The sequence below is a fragment of the Excalfactoria chinensis genome, chromosome 2 (genome assembly GCF_039878825.1).
Source record: "Excalfactoria chinensis isolate bCotChi1 chromosome 2, bCotChi1.hap2, whole genome shotgun sequence".
NCBI classification, from domain to species: Eukaryota; Metazoa; Chordata; class Aves; order Galliformes; family Phasianidae; genus Excalfactoria; species Excalfactoria chinensis.
This window is the reverse complement of record NC_092826.1, coordinates 48,634,228-48,646,462: the sequence shown is the minus strand read 5'-3', so window position 1 is coordinate 48,646,462 and position 12,235 is coordinate 48,634,228. Positions and strand designations below refer to the sequence as shown.

The 12,235-nt window shown below is 36.7% G+C and overlaps 1 protein-coding gene across 4 annotated transcripts in view; it reads right to left on the bottom strand.

The window, feature by feature from the left end:
* The window catches only part of ANKRD12 (ankyrin repeat domain 12), a 61,247-nt gene that overhangs the window by 28,047 nt on the left and 20,965 nt on the right, over nt 1-12,235 (bottom strand). For all 4 annotated transcript variants that reach the window (XM_072329148.1, XM_072329151.1, XM_072329149.1 and 1 more), the window contains one exon: nt 5,679-5,826. In XM_072329148.1, coding sequence (XP_072185249.1) covers nt 5,679-5,826 — 148 coding nt within the window. The remainder of the gene's footprint in view (nt 1-5,678; nt 5,827-12,235) is intronic.

The window sequence follows — 12,235 nt, the reverse complement described above, 5'->3', positions numbered from 1 at the left end:
CATACAAAAAACACCCTAAAAAACACATCCATCATGTTTAAAAGGTCAGAAGAAGACAAGAAGATCCCCTTTACATACATGAATGTTCAGATTTTTCTAACCTGTGTGCATTTCACATTTCTGAACATCTAAAAATACATTTGACACTGCTACCCTATTTGTAGAAGAACTGCATACAGGGAAACTTAAAGAAAAAAACTACAATGAAATGAAAAAGCTTCAGCCTTTCACTGCGATTATGCCATTCCCTCTCTAAGGAGAACATAATCTGTACCCTTCATCAATTAATGCAGTACTTCCATCAAAATAATGCATTTCTGTTTGTCTGGTACGATTTGCTGTTTCATTGCTTATATTGTTTAACATTCATGATTCTCTTCCAGAAAAACACATTCATTTTCTTTTGAATTACTCCTTACAGTTTTATAGGTATACTCAGCTTGGAAAACTAACACATCAAAATAATAGGGAAATAAATACTCTGATAATATTTCACTTTTTTTTTTTTTTTTAAACAATATATGTATCACACATTTCTTTATCTGTTTTCTTTTCTTTTTTAATCAGTTTTCCAGAAATATGACAAAGTGCAATTGACTCATGTATTCTGTCAAGCTTTGTCAAACAACCTCAAGGTCGTACCCGATAACCCAATTCGCTAATGGATTAGCTTTCGCAAAACATTTCTAGATGTTACCAATTACAACTACCACATAAAAATGCAGTTGTTCTCACCAAGTTATGGGCCCTTACCAGGCAAGGGACACGATTATTAAAATCTATATTAGAATTCATAATTCTTCTTGTTTTCAGAAAGTCTGAAAAGCTCAACACAGAAAACAAATGCAATCAATAACAAAGTAAAATAAAAGCGTCTCGAGACTGCAGCAGGTGCACCTGATAATTCATTTGCCACGGTCCATCCTGTAAGCAGATATTCACTTCAATGATTAAGAACTTCCATTGAGCTTACTGCGAAGTATAACAGTTAAGATTTGTTTTCACTGCTCCGAGACTATCATCTCACAGTACGCTTTGCTTCAATCAGCAGGAAAATTCCAGCTTAATCTGGAGCCCTGTCCTTTTAGATATTCTTTATCTTTTCACAGCTGTCATCTTGATGTCTGTATGATTTTAACAATAATAACTACCTTAACAGGCAGATAATATCAATTTATGTAGAATTTGTGTAAAATTGACTGCTGAAGCCTTTTTTTTTAATGTAATGTTATTGTTATTGTTATCATTAATATAAATTTTGAATACTTTCTGTTTTCAAACCCTGTATCCCAATATATATCCCTATATCCACTATATATAACTCAAATATCTTCCTTCATATTTGCTTTCATGCCACTTTTTCTTTTGTGTTTGTCAGTGGTTAGAACACCAGGCAATTTCTTACTTGTTATTAAATACAATCAAAGCTCTTCAAATGGATTCATGTTCAACTGTCTTTAGTAAATAGCCTTCATAATACACAGACAAGTCTACACAGATAACACTCCTTGTAGGAAAGTAACCTTTCAATCCAGGGCTTCAAAAATAAAGTTCAAAAATAATATAGCTACGTGAAACAGGGCTTTAGGTGCATTTAAGTGCTTTTCTTCCTCGCAGAAGAATTTCATTAAATTTACTTATAGAGCTTAATTCTACTGGCAGGAAAAACATCAGAATCACCAGCAAAAAAAGACAATTTAAGCATGATAGATTATACCCTAAGATAATCAATATACCTATTTTTCTGGGTTTAGATAAATTACAAATTCTGGGCCAACTAATTCCTAAATATTTTAGGAAAATAAATTGGTAAATAATATAATACATAGATTTCTCAAAACAAACCATGCCAAGCTAACAAAGTATTTTTTCATAAAATAACCACTTTGGTGGATGAAGGAAATAAAGCAAAAAGAGCTTGCTATAAAATGAATGGAAGTTAAAAGACTAAATGATACACACCAAGAAAGAAATATTCTTGCTATTGACAATAGCAGAAGACAGTTCAAGACTGCAAATAAATCTGCAGACAATAAAGTTAAAATAACAAGACTTAGAGAGCTCCATCTGATCACAATAACCTGATTGAAGTTGGTAACACTTTGTGATTGAGTGTTGCTTCCTATACTCAGTTAAACAGAATTAGAATGCCATGAAGGGAACTCACAGTACATGGCATACTTCACAGAAATCAAGGTGCTATTGTAATATCTAACTAAGCTTATGACAGATACTTACATAAGCATGCACAAAAACATATCTACTTTCCTGCCTTTAGCCCAAACTAGAGGTAAAGATGCAACAGTTGAACAGTCAAGTAATCCTTTTAATAGCTCCTCTAATCCTAGTGCCTATACAAAGCACAAGTATATAAATTGTTAATAAGAGATCCATATGGAACATACAGACAACAGTTTTTTCTAGTTGTCATTTAAAGGTTCAAAGCCATGACTGCATTGTGTTTGGGCTGCCTTAGAGAAAGAAGCTGAAGGAGGCAGAAAACAGTATCAGCATATTACTAGAAACAGAAAATCTAGAAGACAATTTCTAAGGAAAGACAGACAAATTAATGTCTAATTGTAACTCTTGCTGGTCTTTGTAAATAGCCAACTATGTAACAAGATTACAAAAATAAAAAAAATAAATACTCGTGCTTATCTACACAATGGAAAGACTTTTTCCAATCTGCAGTTACATTCAATTACATAGAGAAACACAGTTGTTTTTTTTCTTCTGGTTAGTACAGTGGAGTGAGCAAATAAACTTGTTTGCAGTAGCAGTGCTTGCTTGTTGTTCTCACTCTGATAATCACAAACATGAGTTGTTTTATTAAAGAGGGTATGAAAAATGTTTCTTCTTCCACCATCAATTTCACCCGTTTTGCACAAAGTTGGCATGTAGAATGTTTTGGAGGATTACTGGAGATTAGCTTCAACAAGGGCTAATGCTGTACCGCAATTAAATTTGATATCTATCAATCGTACTTATCTATCTATATAGCATTGGCTTTTTGTGGCTGCTCTTGGTCACAGAACGGGGATGTAGCAAGAGAATCATCAGCTTAGGATTCAAAGAAGGACAGTACATGCGACAGATCTGCTCAAACAAATAATAGCAATGTACAACAAAATAAGAAGAAACTAAGACTAGATTGCTCTTGACTGAAGATAGGCATATAAAGCCATTCAGTAGTTATCTCACTGGACCTTTCAGAAGGCCACAGATCTCCCATAGCTCACGTTAGATGTCAGCTCTGGGTAGACTTAGCCACCACAGGCATCGCAACTGGCACTGCATGACTGCATTAGACAGCAAGATTTGGTCCTAACCTGTATGAAATTATTAAGGAAGTAATCTAAAAGCTAGACTTGAAAGCATCTTACATTAATTTACTACAGCAGCTCCTTAGGCAAAAGCACCACTTTAAATGTGTGCCCCCGGTGGCGCAGTGGTATAAAGTGCTGCTTGCAGCACTGGAGGGCCCGGGTTCGAATTCCACCTGTGGCACAGAGGGTACAAGTGCTTCTCTGCTACACAGAGGGCTCGAATCCCGGGAGTTGGACTTGATGATCTCTAAGGTCCCTTCCAACTCGCACGATACTATGATACTATGATGATACTATGAAATGTAAATCCAGATAAAAAGCAGGACCAGAATTGTTTTAGAGTCTCAACTACTATGGGATACCGTCAGTAATGCGTGATTGCATTCTTGCCAGAACAGACTGGATGTAAAATTAAATCTGCAAATAGTTTATTAGTAATTAAATTTTTAAAAGATGTTTACAGATGAAGTTAACATTCACTTCAGCTGTGCACGTTCACTCCCACTTTATGTTTCTGGACAATATCAAAATAAAGAAAATGAAAACAAAACAAAACAAAACCAAAACCCACATCACACCACCGAACCAAAAAAACAGGAAGAGGAGCATTTTGGGTGGAATTTGGGGGTATGGAAAAAACATGAAACTACTGAGGAAAATACGACAAAAAGATGGTCCAGTGATGGGAAATCTTTTCAATGTCTACAGCCAAGCTTGTTTTAGAAGAAGCGTTGCATTTCACACTCACTGATGTCAGTCATAATTCATTTCAGTGCCAAACTTGGCTGCAACACAAGTGGCTTGCTGCTCTAATCCTGTTGGTTTGGTACGGAATCAGCATTATGAGATCTGTGGGATTTTTTTGTTCTTACTTATTTTTGTTTTTTGTCACAATCATGTTCCAGCCCCTACGGCCTGTGGAAAGCTTATGTACCAAGTTCCTCATCTGTCCATGAGCGCAGTTATCTTGTCTTCCTACCTCAGCAGCAATGCATTTGGAAATTTGCAATGTGTCAACAAAGAATTAGAGAAAAAGCAGAAATGTCTGCTACACAGTGGTTAAAGCTGTGTACCCTCTATTATTCTATTAAGTATTTATCTCCCGCACTTGAACTGTTGCCATAATACCTTTGCTACAACTTACCAAGCACAAGATAAATGCTAAAATGATTTCAAAATATATTTAATCCCATTAGGAAAAAGAGTTATGGCATAATACCAAGCAATAAATTCAACAAATCAAATGCTAGGAGCGTACTTGTAAATTAAATACGGTCTTTTCAGAATCAAGTGTTATTATGAATAGCATAAGACTTCAGAATACTATAAACATACTAAAAGATGAACTCTAAATCCAAAAGTATTGTTTTATAATGCAGATATTTTAAATTTGGATTTCATAGCATATTTTCTTTAAGGGAGGTATATATGTAACATCTAAGAACCAAACAGCCTACATGAAATCAATCCTAGGCAAAACTTAAGCATGTACATCAGTACAGATTCTTACCTTGCATGTAATTCTAAGCATGTTAACAGAATTACCTTTTCTAAAAAAAAATAATAGAAATTTTATAACCAACACTGTATGAGAAACTGTAGTACTGAACCTACAAGAACATCTTCTGGTGGCCTTACAAAAGGGCATGATTATTGTCTTGCTGTCAAAGGAATTCTTGCTGGACCGTGGCATATGTCTAATTATCTAACCTAAGAGGTAAGTGTTACTCTTCGAATCACAACACCCAGATTCTTCCATCTTAACTAGAAAAGAGCCATATTTTGAAGCCCTGAAATCCATTCTAATAGAACATACAGGAATGTCATGAAAAGCTATTAGCCAGTGCAGAAGTATCCTGAATAGAACGAAGGAGATTAAACTGGAAGAAAAGTTTGTTCTCCATAGGTAGTTCAGTTAGTCCCATAAACTTAATGACTTCTTTTACCAGTGGACAAAGCATCTCCCCATCTTTCCCACTCTCCCTCTCCCAAAAATGCTTCAAGGCTTCAAATGAAAGCACTTACATTATATTTTCATCTGTTTACTTGTCTGAGCAAATGGACTTACAGAGATGACAATGAAAAGAAAGATTTATGACTAAAATAGAAACAAAAGAATGAGGTTAGAAAAGAACTGGAAAATGCAGATGAACTACACTAGCACACAAGCTCCTGGTGATATCTGATAGGAAAACTTATCAGACAGAGATGCAACAATCAGAAGCAACACTTATACTTACTGTCCTTATTTATAGGAAAAAAAATATCACTGTAAAAACATAACACACAATTGATTAAATTAAGATGTATTTTACCAACAAATAAATAGTCAAAGAAACAAAAAGGTTCTACCTGTGTCTGAATTGCGATCTTCATTTCTGGATGGACTAATAGTAAAAGGAAGTTTACGTTTCATGGAAGACTTTTCTTTCATCTCCTTCCCCACATCACTCCTATCCACTTTTGGAGTTTTGCTGTAGGATGCAATCTTGTCCTTGCTCTAATGCAAATAAAAAGTATACTAAGTAATTTTTGCATATATCAGAATAGTCTCATCATGCATACAGACTGCAAAGAGTGCTATGTGAGAAATGTACATGTATGTCAGTATGCGTATTACATAGTAGCTCATTTCTAAACCTTTTAAAGTAATTTTACCAAAATAATCAATAACAGTTCTTTCTTTTTCAAGTGAGAATCCTTTGTGTTATACGCATTTCCAGATACATCTCTGTAGAACTGCTGTTCATTATTAGAGCCTTGATTAAATGCAAAGGAACAATACAAATTGGATAAGAGTTTGCTAAGTCTTACAGCTTTTAATGACCACCCCAGTTTGCTTCTCTGACTATAGCATAGTAATCACATTAAAAACACCTTAAAAGCTCACACTTCAATTCAGACTGTGAACTGCAGTACAGTAACAAAAATCTCTAAAAGCCTACCATCACCCCATCCCCAAATTCATCCCTGTACAAAGCTCTCCATTTCAACAAGGATAACAGCGTAGTGTATCAACTTCTGAGACAAAATCTACTAAGATCATACAAAATATATGAAAAAATTATTTAACTGGTATCAAATTCAGAAGAAAAAAAAAATAGGTGCAAGTTACTTGAAATATTTAGATGAAGAACTCTGAGATTTTGGACTTATAAAACATGCTTTATGAGAAAAATGGGATGTGCACATCAGCAACTTCAAATATGCCACAAAATAGGAGGTTGAACTATAAGGGAAAAAAAGCAAGTCAGTGAGACAACTGCTTGAGAGAAACCTCTGCACAGCCCAATTTTTTTGCATACTAATCAAGGGACAACACAGAGACATAAAATTTTCTCTTCACCATGTACTGCAGAAAATACATTACCAGCAGTATCAGCTACAACTCCATAGCTCTATTAGTCAATAGATAATTGAGTAAAAACACTAGTAGATTAATTTTTGAAAGGTGGAAAAGGAACATACCCCTACTTGACAATCTGTGAAAAATAAAAGGCTGTTCCTCCTCTGATTAGAGAAAACTAGAAGCAACCCCGGGTAATAAGTGAGCATCCAATAAAAGTTTGGCAGTGAATACAAACAAGTAATAAAGCCTATTGGACAGACTAAAGAGCCTCTGAGAATGACAGTAATAACCAGTGGCTGACTTTCCAACCCACACAACTGGGCAAGAAAGAGAAAAAAAACAGCAAGTGAATAATAAAATAACTAGCAGATATGTAAAGTGGTCTAATTTGAATAATAGTCTAAGCACAAAACAAAAGGAATAAGATTGAAAAAAGGTTACACAAACTGATAAAAGTAATTTACCGTACAATCACAAGACTGCATGTTAAAATTAGTTCTTAACAGCTTCTTGGATTAAACTTCCAGGAAAGAAGGGCAAGGAGAAGTAGCGAGTGCTGTGGGTTAGAACATGCTCTTCAGCTTAAAGAGTGAGCATTCACCGCTTCACCTACTTCTGGTCCTGTAACAGCATGGACATCAATTCTGCAGCATTCATGCAAAGTACAAAACTCAGCCAGAACAAATATATTAATTATTTTCACGTAATCCATGAAGTGAAACTACAACAAAGTTTATATGATTTCTACCTGTTATTTAGAACATTTGTGGATTTTTTCCGGAAGGTCAGAAAACTACTAACCAAATAAAATATGGAATCAAAACAGAATAATGTTGAGATACATAAACTATTGCTCCAAAAAGAAAAGCATTATACATTCTCCATGTTTGCTACACTTAAAGAACATTTAATGGTTTTAGACTGCAACAAGAGACAAGGAAATGTTATTTATCCTTCCACTTACCATCTAACTCTGCATCAGTCAGCATAATTAAGTATCAGAACAAACTGCCCAAGGAGACTGTGAAATTTCCACCAGTTAAGGCTTTACAGAAAAGGTCTGGCCAAGATTTGTCAAGAATCAAGCGTGGCTTATTGTGCTCTGGGGCAAATGGATGAACTAGAGCTGCACATCTCAACATTTAATGCATGCCTCACTGGAAGGTGTAGCAACATGAAAAATGTTTGGTGTTAGCAAAACCATACTAGCGTGCTATGAAGAGGACATCTGTCATCTGTTTAACAGGAAGAGTCTCAGAAGGCTAACAACCATCAGTACAATCTTGATATCCTATTCTAGCTCTATTTTCTGGTACATCCACAATCAGTGACAAGACACAAAAGGAGACAAAACAGCCCCATATAATCTGTAAATCTGCAGATGTACTAAGCCTCAGGAAAAAGTATTTCTTTTCATATATCAAAGATAATTACGTACTGAAGCATGTTCTGCATGGTATTAAAATGGTTTGGGGAACAAATATTGTTGGAGTCTTCTAAGATGAAATTCACTTCTTACAAAACAACGTTCTTCTGCTTTGAACCACAGATCTACCATTTACTTCCAGATTTTCAGCCATTTAAGTTCTAAAGTACAAATTCAGATAAATTAAAGTTCCTTATGTTCTCACCTTTATAAAATATCTCCTGCAAACAATGAATGGTATTCCTGCTGTACGCACTCTAGACAATTTTTCTTTTAAGCTCCCAAGACAAGCAATCAAAACAGAATACACGTACCCTAAAGCATATTTGATAATAAGCTTTTTATATTAACGTGGATGTTACTCAATTACTTTTCTAAGCTCTGAAAAGACCTGAAAATACAGCTAATTCACATTGTAATGTACCGGTTGTTAGAACAGCATAGTAAGCATAGTATCAACTTCCACTGGACAAGCATTAAAGATTAAGTCTTGTAACAACAGAAACTACAGTACATTCCTCTGCTCAGGAGCTAAGCTAATTTCACAGCCAATAAAAACTACACATTTTATCAGCTGTGAAAGGAAAAACAAATCCTAAAGGCATTTTTCTTTTGTCTTAACATACTATCCATTGGAATACGTTTATACCATATCTTTTGGCCATTACAGCTTTTACTTAGAGAAGTTAGTCACAGCCAACACGGGTTCAAAAGGGGAAAGTCCTGTTTAACAAATCTAATCTCCTTTCATGACAAGGTTACACACCTAGTTCACAAAGGGAAGCCAGCTGATGGAATTTTTTGGATTTCAACAAACCTTTCAATAGTGTTTCTCACAGTATCTTTCTCAGAAAAAAAAAAGCCAGCATACAGCAAGACAAAAACATACTACAGTGGGTGAGCAGTTGGCAGATGGGTCAGACTCAAAAAGTTATAGTAAATGAGGTTACATCAGGCTGACGGGCAGTCACTAGCGGGGTTCTGTAGGGCTCCATTTTAGAGCCAGTTCTCTTTAATGCTTTCTTCAATGACTTGGATGCAGGACTTGAAGATAAACCGAGCAAGTCTGTGGATGACACTAAATTGGGAGGAGCTGTTGAATCCCTCAAAGGCAGAGAGATCTTGACAAATGGGAGGGCTGGGCAATCACCAACTGCATGAAGCTGAACAAAAGTAAGTGTTGTATGCTGCACCTGGGATGAGGCAGCACTGGATAGATGTGCAGCCTGGGAACAAGAGGCAGGAGATCAGCCCCACAGAAAGGGATCTGGGGGTTATGTCTGACAGCAACTCAGACCTGAGCCAGCAGTGTGCCACCCACAGCCTGGGCTGCACCAGGCCCAGCACTGCCACCAAGCAAGGGGAGGGATTGTCTGCACTGCACTGTGAGACCTCACCTCCAGCACTGGGTGCTGGTTTGACCCCACTATATAGAAACGGCATCAAACTATTTAAGAGCATCCAGAGGAGGGTTACAGTTATAGTGAAGGGTCTAGAGTACACCACATAATTGCAACAGTTGAAGTCCTTGTGTTTGCTCACGCAGAGCAGAGGAGCTGATGGAGGCCTGACGGCGGCTGCAGCTCCTGACAGGGAGCGGAGGGGCAGCGCTGAGCTCTGCTCTGTGTGACAGCAACAGGCCCGAGGGAACGGCATGGAGCTGTGCCAGGGGAGGGGCAGCTGGGGGTAGGGGACAGGTGCTGCACCAGAGGGTGCTGGGCATGGAACGGGATGCACAGGGCTGCGGGCACGGCCCCAAGTGCCAGAGTTCAAGGAGCAGCTGGACAGCGCTCTCAAACATAGGGTTTGAATTTTAGGTGGTCTGTATGGAGCCAGGAGTTGGACTCAGTGGTCTTTGTGGGTCCAACTAAGGGTATTCTATAATAGTTTTTCAGGGAGTGGCGTCATTTAACATTACTGTTCGTTTCAGAGATGCACTGTTGTGTGTGAGAGTAATTCCACATCAGGACTCCTTTGCCCACAATGGATCTATGGGCATATAAGAGAACATCTGTAATTGAACTACCTATCTTCTGTTCATCTACAGTCACTGCAATTAAGCTCCAGAAGTAGTTCAGAGATATTTCTGCACCAATAACAAACACATAATTGGACACAGAAGCAAATAAAAAGATGTTTAAATCCCAAAGTGCAGAAGTAGCTTGACTGCACTATTCTATAAATAAACAAATAAATTAAAGAAAAAAAGCTAAAGCTATATGAAAATTAGTTAGAATGCTTTTTTTTCTCCTCTGTATTAAGGACCACTGTGATCATCTGAATGTTGAAGACCCCAGGGTCCTTTCATACACATACTAGTGACGTCCCTCACGGCAGTGTAAATGGTCATTCATTAGTCACACAGCACTAAGAATACTGGACAGACAACAAATTGGTCAGATTAATCAAGATACTTTGTTATAAAAATACTCCACTGAAGCAAAACTTCTGTATTACTATTCTTTACACTTGGACCACCATCCCCTACCTTTCATCAGGTTAACTAATCTGTAAGATTTTAATGATGTTTTTAATGCTTAAAACACTGACTGTAAATCAACAGTCACAAACACATACTAGGAAAAATCTGTTTTACAGAAATTCCCACTACTTTCTAAATATGCTTCACTTAAAATTATTACTACAAATTCAACCTTTGCCACTTCTATGTTTTTGGACAATATAGATTTGTCTTCCTGATTTTCTCTGGTTCAAACGCAAATTTCAGTGTTATCCTGCTGGATTTTGAATAACATAAAAGGCTGAATCCAAAAGATTACATTTTGGCAATATTTTGTCTATCTTTTCTCTAGTACAGGGGAAAATCCTCAGCTTATTCTAGTGCCAGCTAAATACTTCTGCCAATTGTCTATTCATGTGTTAAACAGCACGTGTGACTGTTAAATGACTATCCAATATCTTTACCATACATTCATTTTTTCTCAAAATGAAGACAAAGCAACCAAACAGCATTTATTACGCTAAAAATGTGAACACAGGGACATTAACTGCAACACAGATTTATGTAATTTTACTTAACGTCTCATATTTTCAGTAGTATGTGTTAGTAGTAGTAGTATTATATCATATAACCTCAAGCCAAATCCTACATTTTGCTCATCTCATACTACACCGTGTTCCAAGATGGACAGTATGAAAGACTGAATGTAAATGTAAGCAGTTTACTTATTGGTATCAATGTAATTAGTTCACCATTATGTTTCCATAGCCATATTTTTGGTCAGATTCCAATCTCCTCCTGAGCTTTAACTAGCCAGTGAACACACCTTTCCTTTTCACTAAGAACAAACCTTTATCAGAACCAAAGTGACAACAAAAGGTGTTTATATGACTACTAAAAATACAGCATTACTTTATTCCTTCCTGAAACAAATAAGAATTTGCCATATTTCCAACTCCACTACCTGCTGACAAATAAAGGACACCTTCACACACTCATAATTACCATGTTTATTGTCATGTATCCAATTCCCAGCACAATTATCAACTTCATTCAAAAGGACCCTTACTTACACATAGTTTTCTTCTGGCAAAATATACCTGTGTTTCAGAAGCTTACCTATGTTTCACAGAATTGATGGCACATGGAGGTTAAATGACTCAGCACATGTGCACTGCTACTGTTAGCAGCAGAAAAGGGACAATTTATGGGGATCAGAGGCAGGAGATTCCTGCAGAGAAGGGTCTCAAGGCAATCAGCAAATACTGAACTGGTAGCAAGCATCACTGCTAAGGCAGCTTCTTTGGCAGTGGCTGGAGATTCAGTGGCCACTTCAGGACACTGGCATCACTTTTCCAATATAGTAACATGCAGGAGGGAGAAGAGGTGAGAGGAGAGTCAGATGCGGAGCACAGGAAAGGAAAAGGAGCCTGAGAAGTAAACTCATTTTGACCAACTGATCTATTTTTAACTCAGACTGTAGAGCTGTTTGTATGCAAAATTCAGAGCTCATGGAGAAAAAAAACGCAACAAGCACTATAAAAATAGGAATAGGTATATTTCTATGCAGTTTTATAAGCAAATGCATTCCAAGCTTTTCAAACCATACATTTAGCTAAGAAATACTGAAAAAGAAAATGTAGAAAATTTAGAAAACCCTCTGTTTTTGCTTA